The 19,651-nt window shown below is 39.5% G+C and overlaps 1 protein-coding gene across 1 annotated transcript; it reads right to left on the bottom strand.

Moving 5' to 3' along the window:
• Nucleotides 1-635: 635 nt before the first annotated feature.
• On the bottom strand, nt 636-9,547 carry SERPINA10 (serpin family A member 10). The gene is made up of 5 exons (XM_057386743.1): nt 9,463-9,547; nt 5,880-6,633; nt 4,644-4,917; nt 3,791-3,938; nt 636-1,017 (listed from the first exon to the last, which is right to left on the bottom strand). Exons 2-5 carry the CDS (start codon nt 6,601-6,603, stop codon nt 826-828), a joined length of 1,338 nt encoding a protein of 445 aa, XP_057242726.1. The 5' UTR covers nt 6,604-6,633; nt 9,463-9,547; the 3' UTR covers nt 636-825.
• Between the last annotated feature and the right edge of the window lie 10,104 nt (nt 9,548-19,651).

The following is a 19,651-nucleotide window of genomic DNA, read 5'->3' as shown; positions in this document are numbered from 1 at the left end:
TCACTTTTATGGAGGTATGTTTTTCCTACCAAAGTCTGCCTTAGTTCAGTCAGTCCTGTTACTTAGTTTACCCTGATATCTAGATGATATTACAAATGAAATTMTTCGTTTAGGAGAGGGCTAGTTTTGTGTTATGAAGTAGTACAGGCCAGATTTTCCAAAATCAGAACACCTAAGTTATTTTTCAGAACTACTTAGTTTTTAATTCAAAGAATATTTTTAAAGCACATCATGTACTCTGAGAAAATGAGGTGATTTGATAATCTGCATAAACACTTTGAAAGAGGTCGCACTCACAGTGTAGAATTCATGATAGACTCAGCACCATTTCTATAGTAACAAAGATYTCTAGACAGAGGCTATAAATTTTCTTTCAGGGCTTGATGCTTTTTTTGTTTTTATAACTGGCAAAATTCTGCTAACATTGAGGTCACTGGGTTCTTAAGTCTCTTTGCAACAAAACATTGAGGAATCCGCAGTGTTTGGGAATAAGCTTCCTGAATATTTTGGCATGTGAATGTGTGGGGCTTTATATTGAGATTTGTCACTAAAATACTGATTTTTGAAAGTTCAGTTCTGTGGTTGTTGCTTTTTCTTTTTATTTCAAAGGCAGATTTTACAAGTAACATTTTTGTCACTTTGAGCCTTAATGAAGTTAGCTTGTTACGTTGCATTAATAAAATATTGCTAAGGTGACCTGGTCTAGCTGGAGAGACAAAACACGTTTTCACATTTCATATTTCAGTGTCTTTTTATTCTAAAATAAATTATTAAAATAAAAATAAAGCCTCTTACATACCAAAGAATAGAAATTATTACCTTTATTCACATTTCTGTTGGATCAACCACCCTGCCAATGAACAGTAATGTTTTAAAAGTTTCTTCGAAAATCATGAAAAGGAATGGTCGGTCCACTTTGATGACAGGAGGCACCGTGAGTGCAGTTATTTCTGACTCACTTGCTACTGTAGCCTCAGTTCCTTCTTCATCCACTTCAATTACTGCCTTTTGGACAACCTGAAGTGCAAGGTAGAAATAAAATATGTGATGAAGTAAATACTAACATGAAGAATATTTTTCCAGGAGAAGGCATTCAGCTGAAGTAGCCTTCTGTTTAGGATTAAAATGAGCAGGTCAGTGCAGTCTTTCTCTTTTAGACTGGTAGGCCCATRTGCTGTCCACTTCAGCAGCAGAGGAGTCAGCACAGCCACTATGCCCACAATACTCACAGTGTATTGCTGGCGCAGGAGTCATTGCACTTTTCCACATTTCTGAGCACTGACCTCATTTAGAGATTGGAGCTTTTGCATGAAGCAGCCATTGCATTTGTATGGAGTGCTCTTCGGACACTTAACTGTGCAAGGGAGAGTTTATCAAAAGTAAAGTGTGTTTTCACCAGTCACAAATATTGATTGGCTGCRTATGTCATTCACAATTGATTTTGTGAGAGCTTAGGGAAAGGGACCAATCTTGGCTTTTTCCTCTGTGTGTTTCTGACTCGTGCATTTGGTAGCACAGACTAAAGATGTACAGCAATGAGGTACAATCCTGGATTGATTTGAGGATCTCCTCACTGAAATTGCAGCCTGGCAGAATCTGATTTTTCATTTTTTTTATCTTTTCCAATTTGTCTTTTCAGTCTGCCTATATCTCTGAGTGATTCCACTTTGTTTGGATCTGTATTGGTGAACTGCCTGGTCAGTTAGTGGATTTCCAGCTCCTAAATGCCTAATTCTAGGAAAAACAGTGGAAGGCTTTCACCAGTGTTGAGCTTTCTGCTATGTATTCTTGAATAATAAATTTGGCTTTCACAATTCACAGGGACAGGATGCTCCTCTGGCACTTTGTAGTGATGCACATATTGCTTCTAATATCACTTAGCAGCTCCTGTTAAAGTGTGATTTTTTCATAACACAATAGAGTTAACTGCTGAGGATCAGMATGAAAGTTATATGATCAAGAGGAAGGAAGAAATGTGCTGCAGATTGCCATTGTATTTCCCAACAGTGAAATGGTTTATACCAAACTGAAAATCACTACAATTTTATTCATTAAATATTTATTCTTGGGATGTTACCTTTCCCCAGAAAGGTTGTTTTGTTAAGCCACCGCACTTTTGAAAACCTGTAGGTCAGGCATTAAAGTTTTTGAAACRTGTATAGAGGTGTTTGTTATACCACCCTATTAACTGGCTAATCACAAAGGCTTCTATAAGGATTTGGTGTAAAGAGACTCATAAGAGCAGCACCATCAGGATTCTTTCTCATAGGGTACAAATACCCAAAGAGAGGGTGCAAAGAAGGTGGAGCCAGGCTCATAGTGGTGCCCAGTGCCAGCACCAGAGGCAGTGGACACCAGCTGAAACCCAGAAGGTTCCCTCTAAACATCACAAATGCTTTCATGTGAGGCTGACCAAACACTGGAGCCMTGTTGCCTAGAGAGGTTGTGGATTCTTCTATTCGGAAGATATTCAAAAGCTGCCTGGACACGGTCCTCAGCAACTTGTTCTAGGTGACTGACACTGCTTGAGCAGAGACATTGGACCAGGTGACCTCCATAGGTCCCTTCTGACCTTAAGCATTCTGTGGTTCTGGAAAGCCTTTCCTGGAGTTACTGTCCTGGATTGTCAGTGCCATACAGCCCTCCACAACCATRAGCAGTTGCATGCTATAATTTCCTTACGTAGGTTTATAAAGCTATGCTTTTAAATCCTTTGCCTGATTAATTTTGTTTGGGTCTTGTTTATAAATTCATCTTGTTTCAGAAATTTTGTTACTTTTTCTCTAATGTATTAATTTGTATTTAGAATTAATTGCTTTCACCTTGTTCCACAAGGCCGTTCTTGTGGGCACAAGTTTCTCTGTGTTTTTTGTCTTTCATCTCCTATCTTTTACCATACCTTTTAATTTTCTATCATCAACAAATTGTCTTTTCTATTGACTAGCTGTTTCTTTTTCATAAGACATCTCCGGTCACATACACCTGTTCCTTCTTGATATTGATGTGGTTATCAAGTCCTTTGTCTTCTTTTCTCTTCTGCTTCACATTCTGCCTCTGTTTTCTATCAGTCTTCTGAAATTCTCTTATACTCTCCATTAAACAGTGGTACAAAATACCTCTTCCTACTCTTTTTCCATGGGGCTCTGTTTCTGTCTTCTTGGTAAAGTCCTTGCCTTTACCTGTTTAAAAGTTCTTTAAAAGTTTAAGCATATGAAGTGGAATATCTGTTTGGGTTGGAGTGCAAGTGTGTTGTGCCAATCCTTTGCTGTGAGATTCTGTTTTTTCTCTTCCATGCTATGCAGAAGAAAAAGCAGGAGTGCTTTGACTTCTCTTTCTCACTGTTACCTCTTTGGGATTTTATTATTTAAGCTTTCTCAAGATCTTTATTTTTGGAGAAGTGTACCTGTCTCTGGACTATGTATGAGGAGTTCCCTCCTGAATTTCCTTCTTTGTCCTGGCTTTTGCTATTTGACTGTCATTTACAATGTCTTTCTTTTTCACAGTTTTTGTAAAACTCTGTTCATTCCCTGCCAATCATATTCCTCTTGAGGCAGGGCTCTTTTCCTGTGATGAGTTAGCTTTGGGAGGCTTTGAGCACCGGTGGGACGTCCCTGCCCCTACCTATACACGCCTCATAGTGGGATCCATCCTGATTAAAGTGTGTAGGTTACATATACCTGGTAGATGAGATACTTTGCTATTAGTGTCCCTGTAAATTTATATGAAYATCTTGGCTGGGCTATTTATATACTATTATAATATAAACAGCAAATAAATTTAGAAGGCTTACCTGTGAAACTGCTACATATTCCTGATCTGTCAGATGACTAAGGTCTGCTGAACGTGTGAAAAGCTTTTTAATTCCAAGACCATAAAGCAGTTTCTTCATTTTGTATTTTTGCTCTAGTTTAAACTTTGGAAATGAAATATCCACTTTTCTGTTTAAAAAAGAAAAAAATCAGTGTACAGTAGGTCATTTGGCAGCTGAAATGCACCACTATTCAGGAATTAAGCTTTACACAGAAAAAGAATGGACAAAAACTGAAAAGTCTCTGCTGGTATTTAGGTTGGCAGAAAATAATTTCTAACCTGTTCACTGCCAGTGATGCTAAAAGTCATTTCCTTCTCTGTATTAATACTTCCACTAGCAGTTACAGTAACCTAAGACCAGGGTGACACACTGATTTATTGACCAGTGTAAAGCATTGTCACTTCAGGAACTACATTTCACAGGAATCATTTGGGTTTACATTTTTATATTAAAATTTATCCATTATTCTGTGTTTGCCCTGGTAAGAAATGTTTAATAAATGTCTAGATTTATTGTGGATTTTGCTTGGCAGTGCTGAATTTAAGGAGAGAGAAGACCTAAGGAAGAATATGGAAAGATTAGATGCCCTCWGTGAGTGAGAGAGTTTTAACTGAGATGAGCTAAAGATTTGTCCCCTCAGAGTCAAAATGCTCATATGCCACTTGGGCTGTGGAGAGGCCATTTAAGGACCTCTACTCTATAGATACCTCAGGCCACAGAGACAGTACCATGGTGAAAGGCTTAGGAAGACCAGCTAATCTTTGCCTGGCTTCATTGCTTTGCTGCAGTGGACATCAAAGACATTAGGACCCCATGGGTGTCAAAGCAATACCTGGTTTTCATGTTTCCAAGCCAGGATTCCACAAGCTCTGTAGTCAAATGATCTTCAATTGAAATGTAGTCTCCCTCTTTTTCTGGGATAACAATCAGCATATGGGCATTGCCTTTRTAAGGTATCTTTATCACAGTGCATCTTAAATTCTCATCAAATGTTGAATTAATTTTATCTGATTTGAACATCATGGGTACTTGCACGCTTCTGTATTTGTTTATGTGGAAAGTCTCCATTTCCGTGAATTTAGAATCAAATGGATAGACCCACTTGCCTGGGGAAAGAGAGAAAGAAATTAAATAATTATGTATGTTTAGACTTGTTCAGAAAAATGTTCTGAAAAGCTCTAAGAACTATAGGATATTTTCTGTATCTAGTTAAAGTGGCTGTCAATTGCATCTGGGATAAATGGACAACAATTTCAGTATATAATTTTTTTTTACAGAAAAAAAAAACCAAAGTAATCCACAAAATAAATTTCTTCATTTGCATAGAAAGAAGGGAGGTATTTTTCTAAGGTTGGTTAGTTGCCACTCAAGTTCAGAATTGATGTTCTCTTTGTTTATTAAATGTCTGGTGAGCATCCAACCTTTACTAACATGTAACCTTCTTTAAAATTCTCTACCAGCTGTTCAATAKCCTTATTTAATTATCCAATATTTTGGATGGGGATTCAGCAATGCACTGACCTCTCCACAGAATGGTTGCTGCCCATCACTGATATTTCTTTCCCTCCCCCTGTAAGGTAATAAAATGGAGTATTTGGGTTTTTCTGGGGAGGGTGATCCTTAACTGAGACAGAGAAATTATTTTTGTTTCAATGATTTTGTGTGGTGTGTTGAATTAGTCCATGATTTTATGCCCAGTATCCAGCATTCAAGACTATTGTAATTAAGGCTTTTTCATTTTAATGGGTGAGTGAATATAAAACATGGTTTCCAGTCATAAAGAGGAATAATTTGGAGATACAGTGAGACAATTTGATACAGGGCTTTTTTTTTTTTTTTTTTTTTTTTTTTCTCTTTGAGACTCTCTTGGATGGAAGAAAGCATAGAAGAATTGTGGTTCCCTATCATGAAAAATAATTTCCTTGTAAATAAGATTAAGAGAAGAAAGTAAATTTAGATAGAGAAAATAGGACTTCTAAATTCATTTAAACTCCCGCTAATATAGGTTAAGTTACAGTCTTGATTCTTCTAATAAATAATTATTTTGCAAAATAAAAACAGCAATTACCTTTAAAGACAATGTAGTCCACAAGCACCAGTTTATTATGGTGGTCCAGCTCTTCAAAAAGCCCTGGGATTTTTCCTTTGGTCCTTTTGTTAATGTGTTGATTAATTAAAAGTTTTGCCTGTGTAAGGTTTTCAAAGTCCACATTCAGGAATTCCATGTCAAAGTACTGCTTAGATAAATTCAGGAAAGACTCCTTGAGTTTGAAGTCCTTTTGGATAAAAGAAAGAGTACCTTGCACGAGGAGAAATTCTTCATTCTTTGTGATGTTGCATATCAGTTGTTTAAACAGAGCTGGTAAATGCTGGTGATCCACTCTGTCCTTCACAGCATGGAGGTTTAGACCTTTTACTAATTGTCTGTATGTTTCTCCTTTGGCTGCCAGCATATAAACACTCATGAGCGCTGATACAGAAAGGGGAGAGATAATTACATTGTTATCATGTGTCATTGCAATTTTTCTGTAGAGGTTAAATCCAAAATTTGCAGTCTTTTCAGTGAAGTTGTGAAGAGTGAAGTCTTCAAGACCTTGGTCTTCAAAACCTTGATCTTCAAAAGGCTTAGAGGTATTTTTGTGATGATACCAGTCTTTGGAAATACTGATATTGTTATTTCTTTGCAAGAAATTATTCTCTTTTTCCTCCTTTGGAAATTTAGGTTTGATACCAGCCTTGATAAATTCAAAACATATTTCACTTAAGAGAAGTATGTAAATTCCTGTTTTCATTTTGAGATCCGATAATGAGCTCTTTTTCCCCTAGAAATAAAGAAAAATAGCACAATGACTTTATAGCTTGGTTCTTCCATTCATAATGCAACAGTTCATAGAAGTAATGAAGTGGTCTTTCTGCATCCTCAAGTTATATACGCTAAACCTAAGATCTGGTTCCTATCTGAAAAATCAAATTTAGGTCAGTGAAAGATAGGTTTCCAGCATCATTAAATGAATCCAGAAAATATATCAGCTTCTGGTTTTGGTGGTCCAAATCAGGAGTAGTTCACTGACTTTCCTTTGCTCACCTGTATTTCCTTTAAAAAATGAAACCCAGATTTCAAGCACAATATGCAGCTCGAAGATGAAAAATAGACTTGCTAGACCTATGCTGCACCTTCTGCTCCTGTGAAACTGATGTCAGCTCTAAGCACAAGAATTCTAGGCAGCATGTGGTGGAAACTACATGCTTGCCTTCCATAATTTCATCTCACTTTTCATCCTTCTGCTTTAGGTTGTTTACTACTGTGTTCAGATCATTCTCCTGATCACATATAGCATTCCCCACTCCTTTCTACTTTGCTCTCCAGCAAATGCTGAAGTAGGTTTATAAATGCAGTCTCCGCCCTAAAGGTAGATGCTTTGAGGTCAAATAGCACAAGGATGAAGCAGTTGTCCTATGCTTAAAAATACAGGATTTTACACAAGTTTTGATTTCTGAGCAAAGTTAATACAGGGTTTCTCATCTGGCCAACAAAATTTTTGCGGAAATTACAGGATACCTCAGGCAGACCTTAGCATCAGACACTGACTGTGTAAATTYGAAAATGAAATTATTATCATCCATCGTTACATTAAAGCAATATATTAATTCTCTCCCATACAGCAGTGCTGAATTTTTGCCTTACAGAAAAATTTTGAATGGCCACAATCTTTGGAGATGCATTTTCCTGTTGTAAATTAAACAGGATGTTCAAACCTGCAGAGATTCCTTTTGTATAGCAGTGGGCAAAGGGATAAATGAGATTAGAAAATAGATTACATGGCCCATCATTAAAGTAGTAAGTGATTCAACAGTCTAGAATCACATGGCAAATGTTAGCTACTCCTTTTAAGTTAAGGATCCGTAACAGAAAATTAGGGTCATTGTATAATTTGTGATTTGTCATATGGGAAAGCTGGTTTTATCCCATTTATTCAGAGTTCAGCTGAATTTCACAGTTGGCTGATTCAGGCTGTGGGAGTTAGTCCTGAAAAGGTATGTTGGTGTGAGTACCGAGACATTTGGGTGCCAAGTCACGGGGTGCTTTTGGCAGTCATGTGCTATTTTCTTTTTTGATAATAGGTCACGTTCTGTACTTGGTGTAACACAGATGGGCTGTCATGACTTAATCGGGTGGCAGTGAAATCCCTGAATGTTATGCCTCCTCTGGAGTGCATGGCAGACAGAGAACAGAGTAAAATGTGCATCAATGTTTTATGAATATTTTTTTCTTTTTTTTTCCTTTACCATTAACCCTTGATTTATTTTTAATGGGAGTCCCAGTGTCTGGATTGTGCAGGACTTGAGTAGGGAAGGGGATGACTTCAGCTCCTGCCTTGCTGGTCAAGCAGTGCTTGCAGTTTCTGGAGTGCTGGGGTACTCACTGTGCCCTGGCAGGCTGAAGCAGGGCAGCTCAGAGCTATTGCAGCAACTGCTGGCCATTCCTTCTCCTTCTGTATTGACCCACTTGTGTGGGAAGTAACACAGGCACAGAGGTCTTGTTCCTGCCGCAATGCTGCACCTGCCCTGGCAGCAAAGAAGGAGGTTCCTTCCTCTGGGAGACATCCCTACTTTGAAGAAACATCCTTGGACACTGCAGAGTCAGCTGTAGCAAAGAGGCAAGGATTGGAAAATTTTGCTTTTGATCATATTCAATCACAGGGAAAGGGTTTTCTGCAGCAGCATTTGCTCCCTCTGGAAGAGCATCAGGCCCAACTGCTCATTTGGCAATGCAGAGTGCAAGCTCTTGCTCTTCTTCTCTAGGCATAGCGCAATTCCTGCACAAATCTGTCAGCATTGCCTTTGGCTGGTGTCTCTGTTGCATCTCTCTCTGGGAGGTCTGGGACACTACTTGGCTCAAGGGGCTGCCAGCTCCCCCAGGAGATGTGAAGGTACTGACTGAGAAAAGTGCTGAGCTGCCTTCCAGAGGGCTCTGCCTTCCCAACATGAATAGGTTTGGGACTGAAAGGCAGAGCAAACACAGAAGCTCTTCTTTGCAGGTGTATCCCAAAACTATTCAACACTCAAGAAAAGTTTCCTGCATCCTCGGGCAAACACAAATGCTACCGATTTGGGTATAATGAACGTCATGAAAGTAAGAACCTTGCAGTTGCACCAAGTAATCACTGCAAATCTTGATTTGCAGTGAGATTGCAAGCATTTAAAGATAATATTACAGCAACTGTATCATTCACCTTTACTTAGAGCATGTCTTCTAGAGTTAGGAAAAACAGTTCTGGGAAGAATAAAGTGGAATTTATGTACATTAGAGGCTCATATTTTTTAGACCTGAGTGAAGCTTATTGCTAATTTTAGACAACTCACTTTATGTGTAGACAGACAGTTCATTAATAAATGTGCAAATGTTAGAGCAAAGTGAAGATTATTTCCATTTTAAGAAATATTTCTTTCTAGTAGTATCAGTATCAAAGAGAGAAGTTTCTTGTGCAGATGTCTTTTTCTGAAAGCATTAGAGCAAGGGAAGCATATATTAGCTGATTAAGATCTACAACCATTTATACATCACATCTAGAGAATCATTGATAAATATATAAAGCTGCATATATATCTTTTCCTTAAAATCTAAATGCTTCATATAAATCTCATCTTACCTATTAGGTAGCTCTTCAGTTACTTTTCTCAATCAGCTATGTTTAAAAATGAGATGAAGATATCTGTCCCATTTAGAAGTTTTTGAGCAAATATTTGCTCTTCAAAGACTGATAATGTGGTTTTGTCTGTTATAAATTAACTTTATAAACTTTGCTGTATAAACACTGAATTATGTGTTTCCCATAAATGGCATAATAAGGGAGGGTTATATTCCAGTAAATATGTTCTATCTTTCATGACAAACAAGAGAACAATAAATTCTTTGCATTTAGCCCTTGAGCACCCTATCAGGATGTGGCCCCATACATMCAATAGCCCATGAAAATTATTTCTCAGAGGGGCTCTGAGTTCCTCAGTGATGGAAGTGGTATCCACTCCTGCYTAAATTACCCCCTCACATAGAAGAAAATGTCAATATTCACCAAGGCAGAGGGAGCACAAGGGAGGGAGGGAGAGAGAAGGTTCAGAACATTTGTAGGGGTGTAACCAACTCCCTCGCCCTGCAATTTGGCCACGCATTGAGAGGAGAGGCCAGGGCTCCACTCCCTCTTTGAAGAGTGCCAGGTATTTGGTGATGTAACAATCTGCCAACATCAAGGGCCTGATAACCACTGAGGGATGTTTCTCCCATAAAATACAAAGTGAGCCAAGCTGCTATTCCTGAAAAAGTTATACAGAACTATGGGAGGTATTAATAAACTTCTTGAATTTTCAGTTGGTCTTGCTTGATCAGATTTGTAGGCTGGCTTTGGGTTTTGAGCATTAATAGTTGGGAAAGGCACATTCTTTAAGACAGATAGTTTATTCAGCAATTTCTGTAGCACGGGCGTGATCTAAACTCTTCACGATTTTAATTGTTGGACTAATTTCAGATAAAATATAAACATGGAATTCCCTGTCYTCCTCTCATTCTCCTAAATTTCTTTCAAAAATACTCCCAAATGAAACAGGACACTTATTTTTCATTTGGATTGTAAAGAAAAATAAATGAGCTCTACAATGTGAGATAAGGGAACTAGTCTCTAATGTTCCACTGAACTGTAAAAAATAAATATTTTATACAGTTTAAGTGAAAGTATTGGACATTTTGGAAAGCTCATAAAGGATTAGGGCATCCRGAACTCAATGAAAAAAATACTTTTTTTGTTTCTGATGAGTATTGCTTCTATAAAATAGACAAGAGTGCTTGCTTAAAAAATGCAAGATTTGATTAGGAAGGGCTTAAGAGCTGAATGTAGCCCCTCCATGGTCTACCCAGTTTTGTATCCTTGTTGCAAAAACCTGCAGGGCAGTTGTGGGGTTTATGCACTTAAGAAGTCCAACAGAAGGGTCACAGGCTCTAGCTACTCTTCCTTGGTTTAAATTAATCAAATTAATTAAAAGTATTCTTCCTTKTAGAAGTAATCCTGGAGATAATAGGCCGCAAGTGAGGGCACTGTATTAAAGAACATGGGAAAATAAGATGGGGTTACAAAGTGAAGGCCCTTCTCTAACATCAGTCAGTCTGTTCCCTAAGTAGAAAAAGCTCCACTGTGAGTTCCCCAGTGAATTCCCCAGTGACTTCAGAACTTCTAGAACTTCTGTTCTCTCTCCCATTGACTGGACTTCTTTTTTTCCCTACTTCTCAGTCTATAATTGTRGTTAATTGAGTTGAACTTGAAATTCAAATGTCTTCTTATCACATGGAAGAAATTTRCATCTGATACAGTCGAACAAAGCTGCATTGCTATGGTGTGCCTCTCCTTCTATGTGTGTCTTCTGGAGACTGTGATACTGTGGTTGTGRCCCAGAAGAAAATACAAAGAAAATCTGTCTGATGCACACAGAACCTGGCTTTTGTGCTCAGCAGACTCAGCAGTTATTTGCAGTGATAGCAGCAACCAAGTCTCTTCTTCCTCTCAMCAGGACCCTGATACATGTGGTCACTGCTGGAAGCTAAGACACACAATATTGATATTTAATATTCAAAAAATTAAGGTTGTTTATAGATGGTACTGAAAAGAAGGGTTTGAGAAAATCTTAAACTCTTTGAATCTCTAGGCTAAATGTTTTCTGGACCACAAAGCTGATATCAATCCTGTTTTACCCAGAGTTGAAAGGAGGCTGTTATGAGATGTTTTGTCTGTGTGCAGAGATCTGAGAGAATTGTCTTCCTCTCTAGTTGCTCACAAAGSCTTTGCTAGTTTTTTATGCTGTGTAACACCTTGCTGAGAGTATCCTCCATACACTATCGGGAGTAACGTGTTCCTCCCACCAACTCCTATTTATATTGTCAGTTGCCCTTTGGATTCAATAGAGCTTTCTGAGTAGTGAAACTCCACACAGCATATGGGTAACACTCTATACATGTTCACAGAGTGATTTACTGGGAGAGGAATGCCAGTGTGACTGGCAGAATTGCACTTTTCCACGGTTTAGGACAAAACCACCTCTGAGACCAGAACAAGCAAGGCCAGTACACGTGTACTGCTGCCCAGCTGCATCTCTGCTAGGAGCTTGTGCTGGGAGCACAGTGCTGAGGCTGGGCAACAGGCAACCGATAGGTCAGCAGTTGAGTTAAAGACCATCTGTTCTCTAATAGACAACTGTTTTTGGATGCATATGCACCTCTGMAAAACTTGGCAGTCATTATGTAGTCCAGGTGCTCACCAATCTGTTTGACAAAGCCCTGTGACTCTTGAGTACCTGGGGGTAGATACTGCAGAGGCAGGTTCAGCTGCTTGTTTCAAATAGACAGTTTCTGTTACAAGACCCTTTCCTCCTTTTGCAGTTCTTGTGGGGCTGGCAACATTTCTGTTTCAGTGTCTGCTTTTCCTCTTTTTCAGTCTGTTTTAAGAAACCTTCTGTGACCATGAAGCAACCAGTCGTCCTAATATTCGGGGGTTTTTGGGCTTAGTTCCCTGTGCTGACTATGATTCTCCCCCATTATGAGCTCCTTGGAGCAGCAATAGTGCTTACATAAGTAATGCCTCTGCTCYACATGCCATGACCCATTTTAGCAGTTTGTAACTCAACCACAGCTGAAATTCAAAGTGGGCTATGAGATATGATGGGCATGAATACCCTGCTGAGAGCAGGTTCCAGGAAGGAGATGGGTAGTTTAATTAATTGTGTCTGTACCAGCTTCCCAGTAAGAGATTTTTTGGAACTGAGTTTCTTGCCTTGCTGAAACAAGGTAGTAACGAAACAGATACATTTCGCTCAATGCCCTGCAATTTTCTGTCCCCAGCTGGGGGCTACCCGTTTGGTTTCTCAAGGGCAGACACAGGGTATTTATACCTGTCTTGAGGGATCTAATTGAAATCAGTCAGAAATACTGACCATACTGGAGTCTAATGAGAAGGATAAAGGTAAAAATTGTCAATTTAGGGAAATATTTAGGCTGAATGTGATCTAATCTCTTCCATGTTTCTTAGACTAAACAACATGTGAGGAGTAGTGCAGGGGATTATTTTCAGGGATCTGTAGTTCTTCTGAAGCCTTGCTGTGAAATTACTCATAACACATAAACTAAAGTGCTCCAACAGTTATAAAACAGCTCTTTAGTCTTCTGAACATACTGAGTCAACAAGTTGATTCATCAAGGTGACTACTGCTCCTCCCACTCTAAGAAAGCACAATAGAATTAAAATCATCWGAATGCAACTGTTTATAAGCTTGACCCCTTTTGTAGAACTATGGCACTGTTCGTGTGACAGAATTCCTGTAATGAAAGCATCTTTGGAAGGTACCTATTCCTGCATCTCACTTGGGGTGGGATGGCTGTGTTGCTGTACAAGGTGGACAAAGCAGTAAAGCCACAGTATCTCATAAAGAGGGCTGAAGTATCTCCATTGTGCTTTCAGCTTCATAGTCAAGTGCTATCTGTCCTTAAACACACAAATAAAAGTATAATTGCCAGTTAATAAGGCACCTTACAATGGAGTCTTTTAGAGGAAATACGAAAATGATTAAACACAGTAACAGTGTGTCCAGAGAAGTACTATCAATTTTCAGTAAGAGGTAAAACAATCATCCATGATGTATGGTGTATGATAGCATGAACCTTGTTTTGTTTTGTTTTGGTTTTTTTTCCAGGGAATGGACTAAATGACCTTTTAAAGCTTCTTTGTTTCCTGTGATTTTCTGACTTGCAGCAATGAAAAATTTTAGTTCACAATAATTTATTTATCATCCGTTTTTACCCACAAGTGTTGAAGAGCTGTAGCAGGGGCTGGCTGGAGTTTGCTGAGGCCCCATGGAGCCAGCAGGTGTCATCAGAACCTTTAGTTCTCAGATGGGTAGAAGGATAATTTTGTGTGTTTGGACAGCTGCCCTTCTCTGTGCCTGAGTTTGTGTCATGTGACAGGACTTAAGCAGGCAGCAGACAAAATCTAAAAAATGGCACTGGTAGATATTTCTGTTCTCTAGAGAGGGCATCTCAAAGTCTCACCAGTAGATGTGAAATGCAAGGGCATTTCTATTTTAAATTCCTGGAAAAAWTTCTACTTGAAAGGCAGGAATTAAAAAGTGTGTAAGAGATTGGTATATTTAAGGGGGGGGGAACCCCCTTATTATTGCATCTTCAAAATGGCAGAAAATTTTACAATCAATGACTTCTTATGGCCTGAACTTGAACTATGCTTWATTTTCCTACTATTTCTTATCCAAATTCCAGGTTCACATGCACTACACCTACGTCTCCTTTCTGCAGTGATAATCAATCAGAGTTCCTGGGACTTGGAGTGTTTGACTGTCTGGCCTGAAGCAATTACCTGATGTAGTGAAGAAATCTCTGCCCTTTGGCCTCTGTAGCAGACATGCACGAGGTGTCCTGGCACTTGTGAAATGTGCTAAGGGATACTAAATACCGAATGAGTACAAGTGAGTGCTGCCTGCMCTGTCCAGAGTGCCTGGCAAAGAGCTCTGCATTGTGGGGTTGAATACTTCTGTTTCTTTGGGGTTTTTCCRTTTGAACAGAAATATCATTGCAGAAACCTGCTGCAGGCTCCTCCTCTTGGAGGCTGCATGGGGTGGATACTCAAAAGCAACAATTCTTCCTCAAGAAAGTGTGTATCAACCTGGCTGTGCTCACATGGAGTATTTAAGCAGGAGTTAGTTTTCAACCAGGATTTGGTGTCTTTGTCTAAGCTGTTTCAGCACTTTACACTGCCTGTTCTTCCATGAGACATGTCATGTCTCTCGTTCTACTCATTACTGCATGCTGGTCTGTGCCCAGGCCCTTTCTGAGGTTTTTGAAGGTAGCATTTGTGTTGTGATCTATGTTTTAACAACAGTGTCTACCTGAAAAAATAAAACTAAAGTGGAGAAGCAAGGGCAGATAAACAAATTTTTAAGATGCTAATATTTTTTTTAAAATAACGTATGAAGCTTTTATAGGGCAGCAAAACAGTTCTTGAGAATTTGAGTTAAAAGGATAATAAATTACAAACTGCTACAAACAAGGGCCATCCATAATGACCAGTCTCAAATGTAAGACCAGAGATACTGCACACTTGTGTCTATCACTCAGTTGTGTATATAATAGTAATTCTCCAGAAAATGATGTATTAAACTAAAATTCTACTATAATTTGAACATTTGTAACTAATGTTTCTATTGTTTTTTTCCCATAAGGAAAATTATTTAGGCAGTGAAATAATTAACTGGACAGTAACCTCTATCTATGAGCTGTATGGGGACTCAAGTATGGCTTGCTTTATGTTTCATAAGAATATTGCATTTAATATGTGGGCAGTGCCAGATGTGAAATGTTAATTTTTCACTTCCTTGATTTAGGCACTAATGTCACTTAGCAACCTTACTCATCTTTGAAATGGAGCTTCTTAGGGATGCACATACATTGCTAGTGAGAATATCATTTATATTGGAAAAAAATTTGGAAAATGGAGCAAATGCATGGACCTTTTTCAGTCCAGATGGAAACCAGGTGCTGAGTGTAAAGCTCTTTTGCGAGTTCTCTTTTAGGCCACTACAGGATTTGGTTGCTCTTCCCAATTCCTCACATTTCCTAATTAAAATGCCATCCAACGCTGAACTTTGAGTCAGTGAATTTTCAGCTTGGATTTTTTTGAGATTTAGGTTATATTTTCTCAATCTCATTGTCTCTCTCTCGCCTTTTCTCAATTGTGTTTTATATATTTTGAAATAGTTCTTTTTTTTTTATCCACTGTAACAAAATGATAAAGGTCTGAAACATACCAAGTTCATGAAGCTGAATGACCTGATCCAGGGCAGACACTTCTACAATCTCTGTACTGTGGGAGGAAGTGATGAGCTCATCTTTGCCAAACATGAGATAATCCACACCAGAGAAGTTATGGAAACCAGATTTCATTGAATCTGCAAGCCAGATAACTCTTTTTATATACCAAAACAGTGAAAATACTTTTGCTTTCGAATATTTACCTTTATGCTGGTAAATTAATCCCATCAATGCGTCAGAAGTAGATGAAAACTTAATATTCACTTCTGGGATAACAAGAGTAGTGAGTCATCTTCATGTTGAGCAGTTTTGTATAAGTATCCATTCCCATAGGGTGATAGGACAGCTGGAAGGAGGAGAGAAGAAAAGGATGACAATCAAGGTTGCAGAAAGCTGAGCCTTTACTGAACAGAGCTCAGAAAAAGTAACCTTGGAGGCACTCAAAACCTGGCCCATGACTCCATCAGTCCATGAAACATAACTAGCCATTCAAGATCTGTTCATTGGCTAGTAATTCTAGTCATCTGTTCATTTTTTCCATGTGGTTGACATGGTCAGTGCAGTCTCTCAGTGACCTCTCTGGTTCACTCGGAGTACAAAGTTGTGTTCCCACAGGATGTGGACCATGGATCAGCTCAAAGCATCTTCACTGTCAGGACCCCAGTGGAGAGTCAGCTGTAGGTTAGTCTTGCTTTTCTGTGCTACAGCCATAACTACAATATCAGCACTGTTTTCTATGCCTTTTCTTGGAAAGATTCCCAGCCTCCTACAGGCAGGACTTTGTGCCAAACTGAAGCATTTGAAGCCTATAATAYACTGTATTATATATTCCTTTAAAGAGAGTGGTGTGCTCTTGTGGGAGCAGTCTTCAGACACATCCTGGGGCTGTGGCCAGATCAGAATAAGTGACTGAACACATCCRAGTCATCCTTCATACCTCCCAGAAGGCCTCATCTAGCATCTTCACTTGTTCCTTCTTAGTCATTTTTGATTGAAAGCACCTATTTTGCTCCCTATATAATGAAACCATTTTTGGATCCCACTGAAGTTGCTCTATAGTAAATGATARTAACCCTGGTCAGCATGTGATTATAGAATGAATGTGAGATTTCTGCATCATATAATTTGCTTTTGATGGAGGTATTCATTTTTCTTTTTGGCATTGTAATGAGCATGGGAGCGTTTGCATTGACAGGAGGTTTAAATTACAAGCCACCACCCATTCTTCTTCAGTGAGCAGTGGAGTCTTCGAGTTCCAGTCACTGTCCTTACAAAGAACAGCTGGTCCTGTGGTCAGACTTCTTGTCAGCCAATATTTCTGTTCAGTAGAAGATAAGCGTAGGGTGCATATGATATTTCAGCTACATTTTATTGAGCAAGYGGCTATATTTAACAAGATGTTGCTCTCTCTGACCCACGAGCAAAGAAGCGCTCTTGTAAACACACAGTGCAGTGATTGCACAGAATTGAGGACTATCAAGAGACTAGAAGATAACAGACTTTAGTTTTTAACATCATGGTTCATGCACTTGCCACCCAGACCTGTATCTTCTGCTTGATCATAGTTATCTTACAGCTTAGGCACAGCATAGCCATAGTACGTGTTGGAAGATCTACACTTGGACACAAAGATGTTCCCATTATAAAGGAAGAATATAGTCATTGCACCTATTTTGATACTTATGGGAGGTCAGACCCAAAGGTGATCCACCCTCCCCGTAATCCGCGTAGATTGGTCTGCCAAACGTCTTTGCATTTAACATGCTCCAGATATCCTGTCTCAACTCCTCCTTAGACTTGTGTATGAGTAACGTGGACCACGTGTGACAATGTGCTCAGATGCTCAGCCTCCTGCTATTGTGTACCAGATCAAATTGCTCCTGCCAGGTAGTGTGTAATCAGGAGCACTAAAGAGAGCTTCAAAAATAGAGAACTGATACTCTTCATGTGAAGAAAGAAACCTATAAGACACAGACTGTTGCGATAATAAGGGGAGGAAAAACTATCAGTCCTTTCAGTGTGGATATGTTTTATTGTTGTATCGGTAAATTTTAACTGACGTAGGGCTGTTTACCTGAGGAAATAATGTGGTAGAACAGTGATGGGAAAGTATTACTATCCTAAAGTCTCGTGTGGATTTTCATTCCAGCATGAGTGACTTCCTGGGTGAGTGTAAACTCTTAAACTCTTCAGGAGGTGACAAATAAAAAAAATATTTCTTATGTCAGAGCAAAAGTTTCTGTACAGAAAATTCTCAGTCTAGAATTGTACTATTTTTAACCAATCCTTTAGATCATGGCAGAACCTTGGCTTTGTGTGCATCTTGTGTAATGGAAGATGCAATGATTCAGCACATCACTGAATATAACTTTTGGAAATTGATTTGACTCTTTGTGCTTTTTTGACCAAAATTCAGCRTGTAAATCCTTGCAAGACTCACAGTTTCCACTGCTAGCTAGCACCACAGGAGTAAGTCTGTTGCCACTCTGTGGCTGTGTGACTCCCATGCTTAGCTGACATGAGCAGCTCTTACTCTTGGCATGCCCACATCTTCCATGGTGTGGTGGGTTCTGAGCTGTCACTGAGAGCTGAGCCAGYGAGAGACTCCCTGTAGCAGCACTTACACCACAGAGTTGTGCCTGTAGCAGACAGCTCATGCTGCTCAGGCATGCGGGGAAGTGGCATAAACAGTCTCCATATGAGACACTTGTATAATGACATAACTCCGTTATTCCACTGAGCAGGCTGTTGGTTTAACTGCCCTTGCTCAGGCAAGGACCATTTTAGTAATTAAATATGCACATGCTCAAGTAGATGGGATAGATGTGATAGATGCAGGCGTTGAGGCCAGTCCACAGCAGGACACTGAAAGCCTGCAAACAAACAAGCTCTAACAGATGAGGTTGCCAAAGCAAAAGTTGAAGCCAGGCTAGAAATTTTGTCTTAAGCACTCATGAAATGCAAATGCCTCATCTTTTTTCAGTTCTGCTGAAAAGAAAAATGAGCTGTGCAATGAAGTCTTTGCCCAGAGTTTTATGTCCTAGTTTAAAATCAAGCAATAGGGAGTGGGGGGTGGAAGAACAATGCAAAGTCAGCATGCTCACTGCAATGCAAACATGAGTGGTATCTTAAATTTGCCCTCAGAGAGCAGAAAATAAAGGTATAAGCTAGCAAAGCATTTTCTCATGGAACCTCCTCTGTGCACTGAGAGTGCCTTAGCCACCATCTCCTTTAGAGTAATTTGGTTTAATTATACAAACAGTGGTTAACACTTTGATATCCCCCAGCCATACAGTAAAGACCAGTGTGCAGCAAAACCACTTACACTCCTGACTTTAGACTTGTAGCTTCAGGGAAGTCTCTCCCTTGCCCTGCTGTCTCCATCTGTGCTACCTAGGGAAGGACAGCAGGCTCAGGGACACCTGATGGATGACACTGGGACTTTTGCATTGTGGTCAGTGGCTCTGTGCTTGGCAGTGAGGCTGAGACCTGCAACAGCAAGGCTCCTTCCACCTGAACTCCTGTTGGTCATCAGCCCTCCCTGCAGGGATACCCCTGTTTTCTCTGCCCAAGTGGCCTCACACATGGCCAGGCTCAGCCCCAGCACTGCCAGTTCTGGTGTTCATGATAAGAAGCAGAGTGAGATTATCTCCTATGCTAAACAAGGAGGCTGAGATTTTTCGCAGCTACCAGCTTAAACACACCCTTTGTTTTATGAACTTTGCATTTATATTTTACTAAAGTCTAGAACCATTAAAAGGTTTTTCTTCTGTGACCAAAGGACACCAACTTGATAAAGAAAAAGGCATACAAAAATCTGCCTGTTTGGGAAGACTGCTGAGTCAGCCAGGTTTCTCTGCCTGATGCCACTGGGTTCCATGGGTTGGCATCACCCTCAGTGCCCAGCATGACAGGCTGAGCTCATTTCCACTGCAAAACCATTCCAGAAGTGTGTCTTTTCCCCATGACTGTATGAGTAACTC

This window comes from Malurus melanocephalus, unplaced genomic scaffold (genome assembly GCF_030028575.1).
Source record: "Malurus melanocephalus ecotype Western Australia unplaced genomic scaffold, MMel_1.1 scaffold_1043, whole genome shotgun sequence".
Lineage (NCBI taxonomy): Eukaryota > Metazoa > Chordata > Aves > Passeriformes > Maluridae > Malurus > Malurus melanocephalus.
The sequence above is the reverse complement of the archived record's forward strand: the minus strand, read 5'-3'. Positions and strand labels throughout refer to the sequence as shown.